Source organism: Canis lupus, chromosome 29 (assembly GCF_011100685.1).
Source record: "Canis lupus familiaris isolate Mischka breed German Shepherd chromosome 29, alternate assembly UU_Cfam_GSD_1.0, whole genome shotgun sequence".
Taxonomy (NCBI): domain Eukaryota; kingdom Metazoa; phylum Chordata; class Mammalia; order Carnivora; family Canidae; genus Canis; species Canis lupus.
The window spans coordinates 19,348,989-19,371,488 of NC_049250.1; the positions used below are offsets into that span (position 1 = coordinate 19,348,989).

The following is a 22,500-nucleotide window of genomic DNA, read 5'->3' on the forward strand; positions in this document are numbered from 1 at the left end:
CTCACAACCCTGAGATCATGACCGGAGACAGAATCAAGAGTCAGACGCTTAACCAGTGAGCCACCCAGAGGTCCCAACAATTGTGCACTTTTAAAATTCATACTTATATGTGCTTTGGTGGCCTATGCACAGTATTCACTGAGGCCTTCTAGAAATAATGCCCTTAATTCTTGTGGCACAACAACTGATTGAAGGCTCACCATCCCAGAGAGTAGCTAAAACCTCAGATCTTCTCATTGAGAAGAACCCAGGAGACCACCTGGGTCAGAGTCTCTCAAAGTGGAATTTAGAGACTCCAGGAACCCAAGACCATTCTCAGGGGGTTTCAGGCCTATATCCCAAAATCTTTGTTTTATCTTTCCATTTGGATGCTTTTTGATTTCAGTATCCAAGCTTGCATTTTCATTTCCAGCCACACTGAGGCCAAGTGAACTCTTAAACTCATAGCATTTAACTTTTAATCTCATTCCCTAAACTGGGGAGTGAAGATCTCTGAGGGTCACTCAGGTTACAGGGGTCCATCCTCCACCAAGCTCTGGGGTGGGGTACAGGACACACAGCAGTTTGAAAAATCATTTCTGCAGGGCAAGGGATGAATAGATGGAGCAGTGTGGATCTTTAGGGCCGTGAAACTACTTTGTATGATACTATACTGGTGATACATATCATTATACATTTGTCAAAGCTCATAGAACATACAACACTAAGAGCGAACCATAATGTAGGCTATGGACTTTGGGTGATGATGTGTCAATGTAGGTTCATTAACTGTCACAGATGTGCCACTGTCAAAAGGGAATTTGGTAGTGTGGAAGGTTGGGCATATGTGAGATGAGTGTAGTCCCTAGAAAGTCTCTGGGCCTTCTGCTAGGTTTTTCTATAAACTGTTTTATGCTCTAAAAAGTCTATTAGGGACACCTGGGTGTCTCAGCGGTTGAGCATCTGCTTCTGGCTCAGGGTGTGATCCCGGGGTCCTGGGATCAAGTCCCACATCAGGCTCCCTGCATGGAGCCTTGTTCTCCCTCTGCCTGTGTCCCTGCCTCTCTCTCTGTGTCTCTCATGAGTAAATAAATAAAATCTTCTAAAAAATAAATAAATAAAAAGTCTATTAAAGTAAAATTTAAAGAAAATCATTTCTCATTCATTGTTTAAAATATCTCTTAGCTTAAGGGGACAGATTTAGTGTTCTTAATATTGGATAGGGAGGTAAGTAGCATATAGTGGTTAAGACTATAGCCTTTAGCCAGATCTCTAATGCTGCCACTTGTCAGCTGTTGTGACTTTAGATAAATTACTTAACCTCTCTGTGCTCCGTTTTTCCCATCTATAAAATGGAAAGAATAATAATCTGTCTCATAAAGTTCTTTTAAGGAGTCAATGCATGCAAAGCACATAATGGACAGTGAATGCTCATTAATTAAGTGTACCTATCCCAATTATTTAAAAAATATTTGCTAGATAGCACATTTTTTTAAAGATTTTATTTATTTATTTGAGAGAGAGGGAGAGAGAGCATGAGTTGGGTGGGAGGGCAGAGGGAGAAGCCAACTCCCCTGGGATCATGACCTGAGCCAAAGGCAGATGCTTAAACAACTGACTGCCTCTCTAGATAGCACACTTTTAAAATTGAATTATTATTGCAGGAAAGGTCAGCAAATCTAGAAACTGCCTTTCTATAAAAGAAGACTAAGTAAAAAAAAAAGAAGAAGACTAAGTAATTTGTTTTGTTTTGTTTTGACATATGTTTTATTTGCTTTCCACCAGTTAACCAGTGAACCTCTCATGGTACAAAACGTGTTAATGGTCATAGCTCATCTCACGTTAAGACATTGTTGGGGTGCCTGGGTGACACAGTCAGTTAAGTGTCTGACTCTTGGTATCAGCTCAAGTCGTGATCTCAGGGTCGTGATCTCAGGGTTGTGAGATCAAGCCCTGAGTCAGAGTTCATGCTCAGCCGGGATTCTGCTTGAGAATCTCTCCCTCTCCCTCTGGCCCTCCCCACTGCGCTTGTGCGCTCTCTCTCTCTCTCTCTCAAGTAAATAAATAAATCTTTAAAAAAATATATTGTCTACAATGATCACAAAGAATCCCGTTTCTGTGCACCATTTTGTGATGTGTCGCTGTGATATAGAGAACAAAGCAAAGACACCAGGTCCATCTCTGTATTATAAAACTATTTTTTTCTTTTTTAAGAAAAGATAAAAATAACCAGAAATACAAGCTCTGATCATTTCCTTCCCCTTCATTCTCCACTCACTCTATTTCAGTGACTACGGCCTGACGGAGGGAAGCAAATTAATGTGCCTAAAACTTTACCTTGGCCTTCCATCTGTATTCACGATCATAAATTGCCATTATTTTTCCCATTTGCCACCTGGTCCCACAGCAAATTATTTAGAAAGGAGGGAAATATAATTTTTTAAAACATCTAACCACATAGTAGTTACAAGAAAGAAAATGTGCCCCTTAAAGTAAAAAAGATCAGGAAATGGTTAGCCGGCCTACATTTTTTTGTTTTTTTCAGGCTAACCAGCCTACATTTTGTTTTTCTTTTTCTTTTTCTCTTTTTTTTTTTTACCAACAGTGGGCTCTTTCTGTGCTTGCACGAGTTCTAACAACAATACCTACTGGTGTTTGCGGACAGTTAATGAGACGCATAATTTTCTTTTCTGTGAGTTCGCCACTGGCTTTTTGGAGTATTTTGATATGAATACAGATCCTTATCAGGTAAGTCCATATGTTTTCGTTTTATGAAGGTTGTTGAAAATGAAACAGCCAGAACATGAGCATAACTCTATCGTCCTGGCCTCCTCATCCACAGCTCACAAACGCAGTGCACACAGTGGAACGGGGCATTTTGAATCAGCTGCATGTTCAACTCATGGAGCTCAGAAGCTGTCAGGGGTACAAGCAGTGCAACCCAAGACCTAAGGGCCTTGAAGTTGGTAAGGGGGAAAAAGGGTTTTTTTTTTTTTTTTCCTGTATTTCCTGGGAAATTCTTTGTGTTGTCGAGTTTTCCACCTTTGAAACGTCTGTATGCGTAGAAACACAAGAGTTTGGGATTCGTCCAGGGGAGACTTTCCAGGCAATTCCAAATATAACGTGTTCTCTAAGCTTACCTCTGGGAGCATTAATGAAAAATGTAACGCACCAAAAGATCTGGTGAGAATTTTATTCCAGTTTCTCCCACACGTCTGTTCTACTAGTAAACTCTCCTGGTAGAAGCACTCACTGGCAGGTAGGATGAAAGCATTGGGGACTTATTGGTTATTGCTGCCAATAGACAGAACATATACTCTAGGTAAACCAGGATATCCTAATTTTTTAAGTGAATTTGGATGGAAACACACAATGCCCTGTTTCTGCTTATCACTGTTGGGAGCTGCCCCAGTGGGATCACTACCCGTGACACAGTGAATTAGATTTCTTTTTACCAGGATTTCCCCTCTGAAGTTAGAGATACTTGAGTAATTCACTGTCTTGGGGCCTAAGAGCATTAGAGGGCCCATATGGAATCAGCCAGATGTTCCCTACCGGGGCCACAGTGTTAAACTCACTTATCTCTCCTCTGGTTCATAAGGCTGCAGTTCTTTTCAGCCTGTCCAGCCCTTTCCTAGTTGATGAGAACACTGATTTTCTCATAATTCCGGTAGAAATGTAAATTCCTGCAGTCCACAGAAGGAAGGAGAGAGAGCTGGTGCTGGCCAGGGCTTGCCAGCAGCGCAGCATGTCAACCCCAAAAGGGTGAACCGTGGGGCTCCCTGGCAGTGGGGAGCACTTTGCAGGGACCCGTTGTGTGCAGCTGGGTTTTCCCAGCGCCCCTAACAGCCCGTGTCTCTGGGTCCCTGGCTCATGTGACTGGGGGCGGGGGACACCCATCCCCAAAGGATCAACGTCTGCCACCTGTCATTTGCACCATGGTAGGGCACCAAGGCTTTCAAGCTGTGAAGGTCCCATAAGAAATTCTAGAGGGGTCACCTCACAGCTATCTTCTCCGTTAACATCGTCATCAGATGAGTTGCCAGCCAGAAATGTCCAGTCCTGACTTGCAAAATGGGTCTTTTGGTCACGACTGCACGTGGCTCAAGCCTTTTCAGATATCCTGCTTACTTGTTCTAGCTTTTCCTCAAATCTTCGCCCTCCACACACCAAAAAGAAAGAAAAAAATGTAAAAGCCCAATAAGGCTTAGAAATTAAACCGATTATTAGAGGCCCTAGCGAAATTACACCCTGACATTTCTCCCCCAAAAGACCACGGTCTCTTAATGGGTGATGATGTAACTGCCCCGGGAAGGCTGACAGTCTCTTGATGGGATGACACACCAGGGGGAGCCCGTGATTGCTGTTCGGCCGAAAGTAGTCCTCTCCACCTTCTAGATCGTTCCTAAGTGAGGGGATTATTGGCCTTTCCCCACCCCCCAAGTGTTTTGTCTAAAAATAACCATAATTTTACTGAGCCTGACTGCAAGTACTTCTCTTACTGCTTTTAAATGGGCTCTCCTCCTTTCCCACTGCACTCCCTTTTCATGTGAACTCCTCTACATTTTATCTCAGACCTTTTTATTTTTTAGCTTTCCATGCTCATTTTGAAGCTGTCTACTAGAAAAGCTCTATGGGACTCTAGCCCTGTCTGTACTTAACACAATCTGTTTCTTTCTAGGATTTAGATGTTGTGCATGGAGAACTACATAGTGAATGGTTGTATGAGTTCTAAAGCTAACATAAATTACTCTTGTATTTTCCTATATCAGGAAATAAGGATGGAGGAAGCTATGACCTACACAGGTATTCACACTTTTTTATTCTCCCCCGCAGCTTCTTTCCCAATAATTGCATGATCCAGCCATTTCAACTAATTTCCGTTTCTCACCGTGTTGCGCAGAGCGTAGTGCGGGGTGCATGCATGTGCTAACAGCATTCGCCACCATATCGTGTCATTGGTCACAGATCTGTCACTTCGCTTTTAATCAGCTGTCACGGCAGGATGTCTCTCAGAGCGTTTACTCCATGTGTGTTTGCTCATTAGATGATGCTTTTAAGCATGGAATGATGTGAAAGGGGGAAAAAACCCCAGAATGACCTTCGGGGGCTCTGGGGAGAGGTCGGGAGAATGATTTCCCTTGTGGTGCTTGCACGCTGACGTGGGGAGAGGCTTCCTGGAAGCTGGTTAAGAGGTTCTTGTGAACCATGATGTCAAGGACCCAGAAGGAGCAATGGGAATTTTAAGAGTATTCTGCAGCTGAAGGTGGGGGAAAGAGAAGGAGCTTCTTTGTCAAGAGGCCTTAATTAACCTGGGTGGGGAAAAGCAGCGGTGATATGATTCAGAAGGCTCCGCAGGGTGGTGGTGAGTGAGGAGAAGGCCCGGGGGCCCGGACGGAGAGGTCTGTGCATGAGCACGGAGACCATACGCCTGACACACCCAAACTGCATAAACAGGCCTCAGCCCAGCCACCGTGTTCCCTCCGACCCCCACCTGCCCCTCTCATCTCCTCGTGTTCTGGAGCGGGGGACCCACACACCTGTCATCGTCAGCCCTTGATGATTTTCCATTCTGAGTATAGACCTTGGGTGGATTTGTCAGAAATGTGTCATGTGGGGCAGGAGGGGACTGCCCTTACCACCTCTACTGTGGGGAAACTGAGGCACCGTGTGTCGACAGGCATCCTCATTCACGATGAATCCATCAAAGGAGCATGGACTTGCTTGGTGCCATGCCGGGGCACCCTGTTTGCCCCACTGCCCCCCCCTCCAGCCTCCTGATTGGTCTCAGATTCCTCCTTTTCCAACCAGGAGCCAAACAACAGGAAAGGGAGGGAGAGGGGGATGTAAACAACTAACAGAACAAAGAAAGCCGGACTGTGGAGGATACTTAATAACCACGTGTGTATCTCTTCTTTTTCTCTCCTCTCCTGTCTCCTCTCCTTTCCTGGCTGCACCCCCACCCCGACCCCACATCACCCCCAGCACACGTAGGACAGAGCAGAAGAACCCTCTCTTAAGCTGGTCTCACCCGGGATATGGGCTGACGAGCTAATATCCCACACACCAGCACTCTGCCTGCCTCCCAGAGGCCACACTGAGACATTTCCAAAGTGTGACATTTTAAGTGGACCTAACACTAAATATTGACTCTATGGGTATTTCATGATGCACTCAATTTTACAGCGAAGGGATGTTCAGGGGAGCTGAGCTCTCTTTTACTCCATGTCATGAACGAGGTAAAAGGATATTAAGAGGCTATTTAAGAGACAGGCCTGGTCAGAGCTGAGTCAGAGAACCATTCTCCGTGAAGTCCTCCCCAAACGAGGACACGTTTGAGATGAGGGGTGTGTAACTGCACTCCTGGTCATAATTCAGTGGGAGGCATCTGGGACTGACTCCTCTCTGTGCCACTGCCACTCAATCCAGCATTTGGCAGGTCGTTTGTCACAGCCTTGGTAAACTCGTTGTTGATGGGGTCGCCTGTCTGAGAACGTGACTGTGCAAGGTGACAGAGGGTTACCTTTCCCCTCCGCCTCCCTTATCAAAGGACAGATGTAAGCATACCCTAACTCACAATGACTGGCATTTTCGGATCCCACTATTTCATAAGGCAGGGGGCAAGCTGTCTTTCAGTGGCTATCCACGCTGTAGGCCAGAAGTCACGAAATAGGGTGACTCGGGGAGCATCTGCTTGTCACACCTGGGGACTCTCTGGACACCCAAATACAGTGTTTGACGTGGCCTCACCTGCTCATTGTGTCCTATTGGACTGAAAGGAAACAGATGCCAGGCAAGCCACGGTCTGTGTGGAACTGCTGAGAAAACCGTCTCCAGATGGTGTCTGAGGGATACGGCCCTCCAGCGACGGCACGACTGACAGGGTTCAGAAGCCTTGATTCTTCAATTTTGATTTCCTTTTTTTTTTTTTCTAGAAAACTAATTAAATGCATTTTTAATCATAAAACTTCACTATAAAAGACCTTGAGAAAAATGGTTGACAACTAAGCCTGAAGAAATTGAAATTTGAAAATTCAACAGAATGTTTCAGAAAACATCTTTTTTTTTAAAGATTTTATTTATTTATTCATGAGGGACACAGAGAGAGAGAGAGGCAGAGACACAGGCAGAGGCAGAAGCAGGCTCCATGTGGGGAGCCCGATGTGGGACTGGATCCCAGAACCCCAGGATCAGGCCCTGGGTCGGAGCCACCCAGGTGCCCCCAGGAAACATCTTTCTTGCACAAAATTGACTGCGTGATAGTTTTGACTGCCTTCCATTTTGTGGGTTTGGAGAAATTAATCTTTAGATTTGCTTATTAATCAGCCTTCGGAAAGCAAGCCCGTTCCCTGTTCAACATCGTTATTTATTTTATTTATTTATGGCCCTGGCGTGTGCCTGCGACCGGCCCCGGGCGGCTCTGCTTACTCACTCCGGTCATTTTCCAGCCAGGACAGGCACCGAGGACGGGCACCCGCGGAAAGTGGCCTCTGTGACTCAGAAGATCATTTCTGGCTCGAGTTGAAAGCAATCATTTCTGTGTCGCAAAATAGAATAGTATCAGCAGGGTGAGAGGGTGTTTATTTTTTCCCACTGCTTAGGAAAGCTAACGCGCTGCCCTTTGATGTCCAGGAAATGCTCCTGGCGGGCACGGGGTGGGGTGGCCGGTCAGTTCCTGGCGGCCTCACACGGCCGGGGCTGCTGCCCTGCCCGCGGTGCCCCCCAGGAGCCAGGAGGCCCATGGTGCTTCAGCCGCAGCAGCCACACTTTGGCACACATTGCTTTCGCAGGCTTTTTTAAAAGATTTTATTTATTTATTCATGAGAGACACACAGAGAGAGGGAGAGTCACAGGCAAAGGGAGAAGCAGGCTCTCTATGGGAAGCCTGATGTAGGACTCGATCCCAGGACCCCGGGATCACAACCTGAGCCAAAGGCAGATGCTCAACCACTGAGCCACCCAGGTGCCCCGCTTCTGTGTGTTTTGATTCATCTACCCTGGAGCCAAAGCTCATGCTTTGCAGGTGGACATAGGTGAGCTAGCTGTGTGTTAGGGCCTGATCAGTACTGAGGAGCTAGTCTGCCTTGGGTTCAAGTCCTGCCTCCCTAGTAAGAAGCTGAAAACAGAGCCTGGCACGTATCAAGCACTAGTAACGATGAGTATTATTAGTCAGATGTACATGGGATGCAAAATGTTAACATGAAAAAACAAAAACAAAAAAAAACGTTAATATGAAGGAGACAGTATGTGAAAGGGAATAGTGACATTATAATTCCCAGGAATGTTCCTGAATTTTCTAAGAAACACTAAAAGAGCTATTCATCAGCACCAGCATCTCCTTCATCACTCTTTGGTAATTCAGAGTCCAGTCTTCTTTCCGAACTGCTTGAAGTTCTGGAAGGACAAAACCCAACCTCCACTGCCCTGCTCTGTGTTATTTTAATGAAGCTTCACCTGGTTCTCTTCTCTCTGTCACATCTCAGGACTCCATTTTATTTTTCCCTCTGTATTTCTTTCCAGTTCTATTGAAAAATAATTTGACACGCATCACAGTGCAAGCCCATTTGTCTTTTAAATTGCCTTGCTAGCTCTGTTGGACTTTTCTGTTTAAGATGCTTGATCAAGAGTTGGGTCAAGGTCAAGGTTTGGGGTTAGAGGGACCAGCCTCCTCAGGTAATGGAGGATTGAGGGTCAGAGTTGTCAAGGCATGAGTCAGAGGCAGGGCCACTGTGTGGGACACGCAGGCACTGAAACCAGCCCAAGCTCTGCTAGACACACCATGCCAACTGGTGGGGCAAGTCTCTTCACACAACAGTGGCCACTCTGGTCAGGCTCCAGGGTAGGGATGAGTCAGGATTCATCTAAGCTCCCAAAGAAAGTTCAAAATTTTGTCTTACTTTTCCAGTAGTGCTTCTACTCCCAATGCCTTATTTGTTGTACTATAGAGGACGAAACACAAGTGTCGCAGGACTCTCAGACCCTTCCCTCCAAACTGAGGAGTGAAATCTACCTCTAATTGGCTTCAAAATTGAGAGGACGATGAGAGGGGAAAAATTAATCCTCTTTCATCCATTCAATAAATAAAGAAGGAAAGAATCTACATGGCCACGTCTATGCAAGCCACTGCCTTCTAAGTGAACAGAGTCAAGTATTCCCATTACAATACAGAAAACAAAGTGCTCTGACAGGAGAGGACATGATGCTCTAAGAGCCGTGTGGGGCCCCAAACCCGACCCCAAGGAATCCAGAGAAGCTTCCCAGGGAGGTGGCATTTAACGCTGCATGCGGAAGGCAATGCTGGCATGATCTGGAACACTGATCTAGAGTACTGAAGGAAGAAAACCATTCTGTGAACGATGTTTGATAACAAAGTTGAATAGTGAGAGGTTTATCAAAGAAAGCTAAAATTTTGAAGGACATTTACCTTCACATTAATGGATAAAAAAATCAGGGACTCCTGGGTGGCTCAGTGGTTGAGCATCTGCCTTCAGTTCAGGTCGTGATCCCAGGGTCCTGGAATCCAGTTCCGCATCAGGCTCCCTGTAGGGAGCCTGCTTCTCCCTCTGCCTGTCTGTCTGCCTCTCTGTGTGTCTCTCATGAATAAATAAATAAAATCTTTTTTAAAATGGGTTTAAAAATAAGCAGGGTTTTTGTTTTTTTTTACTAAATGTTAAGAAAGAGAAAATTATGTGCATTTGTCTCAATAAGCAGGTTTGTGCCTTTAATCAGCCATTGACTTTACAAAGTTATTCATCTATAGATAAATGACATAACTTCATTTATTTATAGTTCTATACTGCCTTCTTAGTTGAACGTTCATAGTCTTGTATTTGTAAAATAAATAGGTATTCTTGCGATTCATCAATAAAATTAGTGCACGGGAAATCTTCTACACGTAACAATTAAAAAGGTATTTACAATTGATTGGCTTTTAGTTATTTTGCAGGATGCCGAATTCAGAGTCTCTGAAATCTCAAAACCTAAAGCAAATTCCATTTCAGTCTAAAACGTGTTGGGTTTCAAGCAGCACGAATGCCATCCACAAGGCACACTGATTTGGTCCCAAATATTGAAAGCCGTGCGCCTTCATAAAAGCATTCAGGGAAAGCACAGAAAAACAGAGAAGGGCTTCAGAGAATGGAATGGATGTAAGAGCAGATACTCTGTTCAGGTTCTTTCAATTTTGAAAATAAAATTAATGCCTTCAGAACTGAAACCTGGGAAGGGAAGTAGCCACATCAATGAAAATCAACCTTCCGGTTAGCAATGATCAACAAAATTACACATGTTTATGAATTTCTAAATGACCTATTACTTGCTCCTTGAAATGACAGACACTTAGCCAGATGAAAGTGAAGTTTGCTTCTGAGCACTTGTCCCCAGAATCATCTATAGGTGGGTGCTGTAATGGAGGGGCTCCCACCATGCTGAGGAAACCCAAGAATGGGAAGAGGAGGGTCACAAAAGGCTTTGTGAAGCGAATGATGCTCACATTTAATTGTGAAGGCTGAGAGCTGACTCAGATGATGAGGCAGGGGAGCACATTCCAGACATAAATGTTGGTGCTGAGGAGGGAGAGAGCCTGGTGCTTTCAGGAAACTGCATTGATGGTGGGGCTTCGCAGAGGCCATGTGGGAAGTAGGAACGGAGCAGACTGAAGAAGTCAGTAGGAATCAGGCATTCTCTCTAGAAACCATTCTTTCTGCTTCTAGGGACACCAGTAGTCCTTGCTGATTAGAACACTGCTCCAGAAGAGATACAGTTGCACACCTACATGATCTCTGCTACCTGTGCATAGAGTGGGACATACTTAACTGGTTATTTTGGGGTTTTTGGTTTGTTTGTTTTTTAAGATTTATTTATTTCTTCATGAGAGACCCAGAGAAAGAGAGGCAGAGACATAGGCAGAAGGAGAAGCAGGCTCCATGCAGGGAGCCCAATGCGGGACTTGATCCTGGGACTCCAGGATCATGCCCTGGGCTGGAGGCAGACGCTCAACTGCTGAGCCACCCAGGCGTCCCACTGGTTATGTTTTTAAATATTTATTTATTTATTTGAAAGAGCAGGGGAGAGGAAGAGGGAGAGAATCTTAAGCAGACTCCATGCTGAGCGCAGAGCTCATCACAGGGCTTGATCTCATGACCCTGAGATCATGACCTGATCTGAAATCAAGAGTCACCCAGGCACCCCTCAGAATATCTTATAAAGAGCTCTATGACATCTGTTTGGTGGTCTCACTTTTGATTACTTGGTTAAGGTGTTGTTTGCTAGGTTAATCCACCATAAAATTACTATTATTCTTTTTTATTTTTTTAAAGATTTTTTATTTATTTATTCATGAGAGACACAGAACGAGAGAGAGGCAGAGACACAGGCAGAGGGAGAAGCAGGCCCCATGCAGGGAACCTGATGTGGGACTCGATCCCAGGTCTCCAGGATCACGCCCTGGGCTGAAGGCAGGCGCTAAACCGCTGAGCCACTGGGGCTGCCCTCTTTTTTAATTAGTAATTCATCCACTTTTGAGGAATTCATAATTCCTGCCTTAATCATTTTGATGACTGAAAAGTGATAATTTTTACAGCTTCATTATTCTTGCTACATTTCTTAAGTAGTACTCTACTATAGAGAAAAAGCTTCTCTCTTTCTCATATGTATGTATGTATGTATAGCAATAAAGGATTCATAGATCCTTATTTTATCCCATGGATATCCTTTTGCTACCATTATTTATTTTGATGAATAAAATGTCCCAGTTTTGGCCAATGATGTCCCTTCAGGTGGCTTCTGTATCCTTTTGGTGTGTCCTCATCATCTTTAGAGCATTCCATTGCTTTCAGACCTAACTATGTTCCAGGTTCATCTTGTATTTTTACTCCCCCACATCTGGAATCAACTGTTTCTCCAAAGAACCCCAGTTCCTTTTAAGTGGGGAGTGGCATGTGGACAGAGTTAAAATACACACACTCGGATATTGGACAGCCGTTCCTATTACTGCAGATATGGAGCTACGTGCGGACATAGCTATCTAGATATATTGAAAACTGCATGTTTGTCCTGATACCTCTAATTCTTTTTTTTTTTTTTAAGATTTTATTTATTTATTCATGAGAAACAGAGAGAGAGAGGCAGAGACACAGGCAGAGGGAGAAGCAGGCTCCATGCAGGGAGCCTGACATGGGACTTGATCCTAGGTCTCCAGGGTCAGGGCCCGGGCTGCAGGCAGAGCTAAACCGCTGAGCCACCGGGGCTGCCCTGACAGCTCTAATTCTAATTCAACAGCTCCGGGTTCCTTCTAGTCTTCCAACTTTCCATATGATACCTTCCTTTTCCAGCAGTAAGTAGTCTAGTTCCTGTTACCCTCAATGGCCTAACTCACCTGTTAAATGCTACAGCGCACAGCAATTTCAGAATTGCTAGATCATCCAGCTGTAAACACAAACGTGCTAACTCAAGTTCAGTGTATTTTTCAGGTATTTCTGTCTTTAGAAGGAGAAAAAAAGAGCACCGTGTTTGAAGTTACTCGGGCTAGTTCCGTGCTCCCTCCTCCTTTATTTATGGTTATGTTACTCATTTGAAACAGAGCAAAATTTGTTTATTTCTGCTCATATCCCAGTTTGGGTTCTATTTTTTTCTCATCACTAGTAGTTTAATTTTGTTTCTCAGTGTGTAATACTTTAAGGTAGTTCCAAAAGTCAAAACTGCCAACAGCACATGAATGTTAGTCCTTCCCCGCATCTCTTCCCACACATGCACCGTAGGTAACAAGTCTCGTCAGTTTTCTGCTTTACTTTCCCATGTTTCTTGTCTCAGTTGTAAGCAGGTGGTGATATTTGACTTCTCTTGCTTTTTTCACACCAACAGTAGTACACTATATATATATACACACACACACACACACGCATATATATACATATACACTATACACACAGATATATATATACACACATACTGTATTGCACTTGGTTTCTTTTTCACTTAAAATATTATTTCACTTTAAAATATATCCTCTCCACCAGTTCACAGAGATCTTCCCATTCTCTTTTCACTGCTTCATACTAATCTACTGTGTGGTTGTACCATAACGTATTCAGGCACTCTTGTGTATAAGCATTTTCAGGCGTTCTCATATTTTGCAATTACAAATTATACAGGAGGGGATCCCTGGGTGGCTCAGCGGTTTAGCGCCTGCCTTCAGCCCAGGGCGTGATCCTGGAGTCCCGGGATCAAGTCCCAGGTCGGGCTCCCTGCATGGAGCCTGCTTCTCCCTCTGCCTGCGTATCTGCCTCTCTCCGTGTCTCTCATGAATAAATAAATAAAAATCTTAAAAAAAAAAAAAAAAAAATTATACTGGAGTTAAGAGCCTTGTGCAAATATATTTTAGGTTCTTGAGGCTATCTTCAGAGTAAGTTTCTCGTTGTGGGATTACTGGGTCAAAGGCAAATGCCTATAGGAATGTATTAAACTACTGCCAAATTTCCCTCCATATGGTTTGTACCATTTTGCATTCCCATCATCAGTGTATGAGTGTTTGCTCTCCACAGCTGTCAAGTTTTTAAATTTTTTTTCCAGTTAAATGAGAAAGAAAGGATATCTCAGTAGGATTGGAATTTGTATTGCTCTTATTATGAGTTGACATGTTTTTGAAAGTTTCAAGGCCATTTTACTTGCTCTTGTAGATTATCTGGTTATGTCATATAGGCCCACTCTTTTATATAGTTTTTGAAAGAATTATCAGGAAGAACTTATATCTTTATGATGCTAAGTCTTCTATCCAGGAACAAAAGAAATTTTGCCACCTGGTTAAGTAAATTCTAGGTCTTTCAGGAACTTTCTAAACTATCTTCTTATAGGTTTTCCACGTTTCTAGTTTATTCATAGTCTCTTATCCTCTCTGTTCTGTGTGAATAGGGTTTTCCTCCATAATTAAATCCTCTTTGTGATTCTCATTTGTGTATATGTGGGCTATTGATTTCTGTATGTTAATTTTATATTCTGCTACCTTAAAAAATATTTTTATTTTTGAGTTAATTTTGTCATTGATTCTTCTGGATTTTTCAGGTGTACTTGTCTTACATTTGTGAATAGAGATAGCTTTGCTTCTTTTCCAATTCGTTGGCTCTAATTGATCCCTTTTGTCAAATTGAATGAACTAATACTTCTAGTACAATGTTCCCTCATTCCTGATCCATTCAGTGAGAGGGCGGGCCTTAGGACTAAGTTGTATACATCTTTATCATGTTAAAGAACTAGCCATTGATGTGTGTGTGTGTGTGTGTGTTTATTACTAATGAATGTTGAATTTGTCAAAAATCTTTTTCAGCATCTATGGAGATGCTCAAATAATTTTTCTCTTTAGATCTTCCCATACGGTATATTATATTAATGGATCTGCTAAGAAGGAGCCAAGCTTTCATTCCTGGAATAAATTCCACTAGGTCATTATGTGTTATTTTCTTAATATTATATTGACTTCTCGGCTTGCCTGGGTGGCTCAGTTGATTAAACGTCTGCCTTTGGCTCACATCATGATCCCAGGGTCCTGGGATCCCTGCTCAGCAGGGAGTCTGCTTCTCCCCCTCCCTCTGCCCCCAGCTCATGCATGCATGCTTTCTCTCAAATAAATAAAATTTTAAAAAATAATAATATTGAATTCTCTTCAATATTTTATTTTGGGTTTTTGTTTTTATATTAATAAATAATGCCAGTCTTGTCCTTTTCTGTTTGTCCTAGTGTTGCCTTTTTAGGTCTTGTGTTAGTTTTCTATTGCTGCTGTAACAAATCACTACACTGTCTTAAACAATACACATTTATTCTTTTATTTTTAGTGGTCAGAAGTCCAAAATGGGTGTTAATGGGGCTAAAGCCATGGGGTGAGCAGGTCTGTGTTCCTTCCGGGAGCTCTAGAAAAGAGACCCTTTCCTTGTCTTTTCCCACTTCTGGAGGCTGCCTACATTCCTTGCCCACCGCCCTCTCCCCCCATCTTCAGAGCTGGCAGGATGGGGGGTCTTCAGATCTCTAGGTGTCTGCCTGTGTGCACATGCGCAGGCACACGCACGCGTGTGAGACCTCCACTTCTGGGTGTGCATCTTCTCATTCCCCGGCCTCCTTTTCCCTAATTAGGACCTTTGTGATTACATTGTCCCCATCTGGACACTTTAGAATCACCATCCCTTACCAAGGTAATTAAATCACATCTGCAAACTCCCTTGTAAGGTAACATAGACACAATTTCTGGGATTAGGATATGGACCTCTTTCTCTCTGCCACAGCTAGTTATATTTGCTTCATAAAAAGAGTTTGGAGATTTTCTTTGCTTTTCTATGCTTTGCTCCTCCTTGAAGCCTCCTGTGAAACCTTAGGGACCTGATGCATCTTCGTAGAATAGTTTCTTAATAACTTTCCTTTCTTTGGAAACTGCTTTATCTAAGTTTTCTATTTCTATTGGGTCAATTTCAATAAACTATTTTCTGGGCAATTACCTGTTTCATCTAGGTTTTCTAATTTATTGCTTTGAGGTCTACAAAGTGGTCTCTCATGTTTTAAATTTCGTATGTTTCAATGATTATTTCTCCCTTGTCATTTTTTATTTCATGTATGTGAACTTTCTCCCCTTTCTCTCAAGTACCTGAACTACTGATTGTTTTGATACTTTTTTAAAGAACCAGGATTTTTTTATTTATTAATTAGATATGTCATTCTTCCGTTCTCTACCTCATTAATTTTTGCTTTCACCTTTATGATTTCCTTCCTGGTGCTTTCTTTTGATTCACATTGTTCTCTCTGCAGCTTTTTTTGAGTTTTGGGTTTAATTCATTTATTTTTCATGATAAAAGTGTGTAAGGTGAAGAATGCTTAAAATGATACGTATCATGCTTTATGCATCATAGGTTCTAATACAATGCATTTTCATTATCATTTTTTAAAATTCTGCACTTTTAGATTTGTATTTTACTTTTCATCCAGATGATGTTTGTCAGCTTCTAGGTGAAAGGGCTTTCTTGTTGTTACTAATTTCTTGTTTCATTGTGTCAGAGTGTTTGTAATATTTCTATTCTATGCAACTTATTAATTCTTTTTTTGTGACCTAACACAGAATCAAATAACGTGAATTTCTATGTCTGTTTTAGAAGGTGAGAAGGAGTATACTCTTGACACATTTAAATGAGAACTATCTGATTGATTATGTATTTAGGTCTTCTGGATTATTATTTAATTTTAGTCCACTTGGCCTGTCTTAGATTATCACTTATTATATTTCCATGTACTTCACTTTGCATCTTTAACAGGTAGTTTCTTCTTTATAAAGGTAGTTGCCTTCCTCCCACCCTTTGGAACTTTGTAGGATTTGTATTTTTGTCCTATTGGTTGCCTTTGAATATAAACGTTTTTAATGCCCCTAGTCCCTGTTTCTTATTTAATCTTTTATTATCTCATTGGTCAGTTTTTAATGGTGTTCTTTGACTCCCAGCTCTTACTTCAACTCTACTCTCAATGAGCTTCTTCTCTTTCAGCTTTTCTATCTTTCCTCCCATTTCTAGTTACATTATTTTTACTTTGTCATATAAAATGTATATATTATCTTTCGACCCATCTCCTACCTTCATTGTACTCCTAAATCTGATAAGTACATTAAATGTTCACATTCAATCCTTTTGCTGAAGTTTCTCCAATGATTTCTTGGTTGAATGAAGACTATTCAAGAGAGCCAATATGTATAGTATTCCCTGCCTTCTTACATTTAGTTTTAGAACTGTTCTTCTGTAGCCTTGATACTTGAAGAAGATTTGGATGGTTGTGAGATCGTTGATTCAGACTTTAATTTTTTTTTCAAACTTTAATTTCTGATTTAAGATAGTTTTCACATCCTGGGGTGCATGATTGAAAGCATTTAATTTACTTGGCAACTTTGTATTGTGATTTCCTTCACTTTATGGTTTATTTTGGTAGGACATCTGGCATTTTCATAAGATAATAGATTTTGTTATTCTTATTTTCTATTTTCTTTTGTAACAATTGTGTATAGATTGAGGCTACCTTTATTAATTTCATGGATTCAAGTATTTATGAGATTTCTAGTTTAATATGATCCTTTCTAGTGGATGTAACCAAATATACTTTCTTTTTTACTATTTTATTTTATTATTATTTGGGGGTGAGAGGGAGGTTGTGTGTCTTCCAAATTTTTCTTTTTCCTTTACAGGATATGAAATCCCTCCCCCCTTCTGCTGTCCTCTACCTTACTCACCCAGTTTCCAAAGGATGTTTCTTCTTGCTCTGTGTCCTTTTCTCCCTGAAGCAGTGCCTTTTAGACTACCACCTCGATTCATGCCCATTTCTGAGTCTCTTCCTGTTACAGTCTTTTCTACTTCAGGTTGACGTTCTTTCCAGCGATGGCTTCAACTCAGATCTTGGCTGCCACTTCATATCCTTCTTCTCTTGTCTATACCATTTTTCCAGGGCTCGTACCCAAAGTGTGACGTTACGGCTCTGTTGAGATTTGGTATTAACTTTTTCTTTCTTTCTTTTTCATTTTTTTACTTACAGGTGGTTTGAAGATTACATGATTTTTTATCTTCTAGTTTACCGAGAGTGTGGGTGTTGTATAGTTTTACTTATTCTTCCTGCTGATCTGTGTTGCTTTGTGGGTAGTTCATCACATTAATCCAGGCTGCCTCTTTCTAAGTGGCACTTGGACACAGCAAGGGGAAAGATGCTGTTTTCTGCAGGACTATAGTTACCGTGGTGATGTAGAAAGATCTGAGAGAGAGAAAGCTGGTGTGTTCTTTGTACACTGTGAAAACCATTCAAAGACTGACTTACCTAGAGCATAGAACTTTCAAGGCCACAACAAAATCAAAGAAATGGATGCAAGCATTAGATCTGAAGAGTATAATTGCATTCACATTTATTTTTATGCTGAGTGCCAAGGAGCATAAAAATGTCTTGCATTAAATGTCTTACATAAAATGTCTGAAATTAACTTTAATATTACGTTAAAACACTTTTTTTTTTACTCTTTATTGTTTCTTTTTATTTTTTATTTATTTATTTTTTCTCAAAACACTTTCAAATTTATCATTCACCCGGCGACCCTGTAGGTAGTAAAGTTCTATCGCACAACTATTCCCACATTTTGTCCCACAGATGAGGGACAAAGACTCAGATTGCCTCACTCACATGATGTCCTGGCTGGAAAGTTGACTTGAGTTGAGCGGGGGGTAAAACATAAACCTCCTGACTGATGATGCCATGCATTTCCAGTACCAGCTGTGCCTCATCATAGAGGTTTGTGCTTGTATGAGCCTCTTTCCAATTTTTTGTTACTGTTCGATCACTTCTGTAACCTAAGTCCACTCCCTGATAATAAATTACTAGGGGAAAATGCTTTTTAGTGTTGTATTTCAAGTCGATCTGTGCTGTTAAAAACAATGTAAGTTGCTTGTCTGATAAGTAGGAAGTACTTTCTCCACTAATGATCCATCTTCATCTCTCTTTCCACAGAGGACAGTTATGGGATGGATGGGAAGGTTAATCTGCCCAGCCACACCACAGATGTCAACTGGCAAGGTCTAGAGGATTTATACAGTGTGAATGCAAGTGTCTATGAGTACAGACAAAACTATACACTTAGTCTGGTTGACTGGACTAATTACTTGAAGGATGTAGATAGAGTATTTGCACTGCTGAACAGCCGCCATGAGCAAAATAAAACAAATAAGACTAAAAATGCTCAAAGTGATGGGTTCCTGGCTGGATCTGCTGAGCTCTCTGTGCCAGCAGAGACGGCCTCCGCTGAGTCAGATGAAGACCCGAGTCGTCTGGTTGGGGAAGCGCCTCATTTGACCTTGCCAGCTGACCTTCGAACCCTGCATTTGAACCAACCAACATTCAGTCCAGAGACGAAACTTGAATGGAATAACGACATTCCAGAAGTTAGTCGTTTGAATTCTGAACACTGGAGAAATCATAAAACTGAAAAATGGCTGGAGCACGAAGAGAGAAATCATCTTGAAACCGATTTCAGTGGCAATGGCCTCACAGAGCTGGTGCTCCAGCCCAGGCCCCGGCCGCAGCCCGGTAGCAGGCAGCACAAAGAACTTCCCCAGCGTGGTGGTCCAGGAGAAGATGTTTTTGAAGATCAGCTGCACCTTCCTGTGCATTCTGACGTTGATTCTGTTCATCAGACCATCAATACGGCGGCCGTGGAGCAGCCTCCCAACTCCAGCAGCGAGAAAAGGATGTTGAACAAGGTGAAGAACCACAAGATGGGGAGCTTACAGAGTCTGGAAGGCAGTGCCTCCTTTCCACTCTCCTCTGACTAGCTGAAATTGTTACCTTACCCTAAACATAGTATTTTTTTAACTTTTTATTAGTAAACTAATACAGGCAATCACAACAGCCCACACTCCAAGCTACCGTAGGTACACAGGTGCAGAAGTTAGCACGCGCGTGAGCAGTAGGCACACAGGGACTCGGGGTTGTTAATTAACTATTTGTCAAGAATAGAAAGGAAAGTTGATCTGGGTGTGCTTGTTTGGGGGAGACTAAAACAGTATTATCTTTCGAAAGTTATAGGGATGTGCCTATACAAATACTATCCAGTCAAGATGGCTAGGATTGTACTAAGTTTCTAAAACTTGACGTCCTCCATGAGTCTTTTGACACACTTTCCACTGCCTGCATAATGTGGTTTTGATTCCTTTTTTAACCACTGGGATTTTCAGTGCCATCATGTCCAATGATTTTGCATTTTGAGATCAAAATGCCATGTCTATTTGGTTAGTCTTTTTTTTTCTCTTCCCATAGGCTTTTCATAGTCTCACTGCTGCTCTCAGTGTGACCACAGAAAGTAGACCCCAAGAATGGCACACAGTATGGATCACATATTGTTCAGCATATGCTTTTGCCAGAAAATATTGCATGCGTTTTCCTCGACTTGCTAAAATTGATTAGCAGAAAGGCATGGCTAACGATGTTGGCAGTAAAAATAAATAAATCGACAAAACAAAGATTGCCTGCTCTCTCTGTGCCTAGCCTCAGTGTTCATCATATGCTTCAGATTGCTAAATTTTATTATTTTATTAGCAGGATAAAAGGACTGAAGACTTTTTTTTTCATCTTTGTTTTCTTGACCTGGCTAATAAGGTCAAGTGCTGAGAAAATATGCTTAGTTTTGAATTTATATAAGAAATCTTTTTCAATTAAACAAACTCATGAATGTTTCATATTTTAAACACACCATATGTGTTATATGATTATTTTTAAGGCCTTCACCACGTTCTGGGTTTTTTTTTAAGGCATAATTCAAGACTGCTTTTGAAATTCCGTATTCTTGAAAATATTCTTGTTATGTATTAGATTTTTAAATACCAGCAAAAGGATTACCTCATGGAGAGTTATCAGTACCCTAGCCAACTTCCCAAGAAGGTTTTTTTTCGCTTAACCATGATTTTCTTTTTATTTTTAGATCATTCAAATGCATAGGTAAATTATGTTTTCTTTAAGTGTTTAAGGTAAACTCTTTTTAAAGAAAGTTTAATGTTATAGGTGAATCTTTGATAACTTTAAGTCTTTATCATAGACTCTGTACATATGTTAAAATTAACTAGCTCTTTATCAGATGTGTGTGTCACCAGCTGAATGACAGAAGAAACATATTTATGGTCATGAATGATGTGCTTTGTAAAAAGGTTTCAAGTTATTAGGAAGCATACTGTGTTTTTTAATCTTGTGTAATATTCTGTGATACTTTTATAGAACAATTCTGGCTTCGGGAAAGTCTAGAAGCAATTATTTCTTGAAATAAAAGGTGTTTAAACTTTACCTGTTTCAGAGAAATGAGCTTACCAAGTTTTTGTGCTATACACCCATTCTTTGCAAGTAAAATTGAGTCCTGATCTCAATCGACATGAAGGAATATTAGCCACATTTGTAAAATCACCCCAAAGTCAGTGTGTTACAGAACGCGCTCAGATTAATGATTTCATTGTGGATTTGCCTCCTTGCTTCAGGTAGGATGTGGCAAAGGCAGCACAGGAGTGGCTTCCCCGCTATGTCACCTGGGCAGTTGCACAGAGCCAGTGCTTGGTTTAATCCTCTACTGTAGCCATCCTGACATCTTTAATGACTTTTGAACAAGAAATCCCACCTTTCCTCATTTTCACCAGCCCAACAAATTATATAGCTGGCTCTGGGCAGCACAAATTGGAGTTTTTCAAAAGCAAGAGGACAGGTCCACTGAAGGAAGTTTCAGTTCATTGGGGACAGAACCATGGACTTTGCTTGAGCAAAGACCTAACCATCCTCCAATAACACCTCAGTTTCTCCTGACTGACAAATGCCATATACTTCCCTTGGCTCCAGATTTCCTGAAGAGCTTTCTCTTCTTCAAGTAGAGGGGCTGACAATCTGTAAAATGTCCAGAGCCTGAAAGGATAATAGTAAAGGGGGAAGAAACAAAAGCAAAGGGCTTTTTGAGATCTGCTAACCCGGCCCTGGGATAATTTAGGAAACCATCCATGAGTTTGCAAGGGCCGCCGTAACAAAATTCCACAGGCTGAGTGGCTTCAACAACAGACATTTACCTTCTCCCTGTTCTGGAGGCTGGAAGTCCAAGACCAAGAGGCTTTGATTTCTTCTGAGGCCGCTCTTCTTGGCTTTCGGGTGGCCACCTTCTCTGCACATTTTCATCCCTGGCATGTCTTCGTAAGAAGACGGTCATATCAAATTAGGGCCCACCTTATGACATCATTTAACTTTAATTACCTCTTTAAAGGCCCTCTCTCCAAATACAGTCACACTAGGGGTTAGGGCTTCAATATCTGACTTTTGAGGGGACATAATTCAGCCTGTAACACCACAGTTTAATCAAGAGAAGAGTTTGAGATACTGCTGTTGACCAAAGGCACATCATTTGCCTCCCTCCTTGTTCCTCTCCTACAAAATGGGAGTAGGCCAAATGTTGCTATCCTGGAGAAAATCCTATTTTAAGTACAATTCAGTAACTACTTATGGAGTACCTACAATGTGCAAAGGGCACGAACAAGACTTTCAGTTGCTGAAGAGTGCTTAGAAACTGGCTAGCCAATGGACTGTGTTCGATCTCTGAGGAGATGATGCCCAGAGAGCTCAGCTGATTGCCCAACTGCCCACTTCCCACAAACTTACCAGAGGCAGGGCCAGCCCCTCCATTTTCTCCACTTACACACACACACACACACACACACACACACACAGACCAGGTCAGGGAAGGGAGAGGCCATAGTGAAACCCCATGTGGTAAAGAGTAGTGGAAAGAACAATGGACACGAATTCTAAATTTTACTATCTATATAAAGTGGGGAAAGTCACAAAACCTCTTCTTGACTGTAAAATTAGAGGTGTAAATCAAGGGGGACAAATACAACACGTAAGTGCTTTCTTTTTCTAAAATGTGCCTAGGGGAGACATGCCTAATGCATGAGGACACTCCTCCATGACGCCAGAGCACCTGCACCCTTAGATTCCTTCTCAGTACAGCCA

At 41.9% G+C, this 22,500-nt stretch overlaps 1 protein-coding gene across 1 annotated transcript in view; it reads left to right on the forward strand.

Moving 5' to 3' along the window:
- Positions 1–18,511, forward strand: part of SULF1 (sulfatase 1) — an 80,112-nt gene extending 61,601 nt beyond the window's left edge. The window contains 4 exon segments of the mRNA NM_001048115.1: positions 2,585–2,727; positions 2,822–2,945; positions 4,752–4,785; positions 18,481–18,511. Coding sequence (NP_001041580.1) covers positions 2,585–2,727; positions 2,822–2,945; positions 4,752–4,785; positions 18,481–18,511 — 332 coding nt within the window.
- Positions 18,512–22,500: the final 3,989 nt, after the last annotated feature.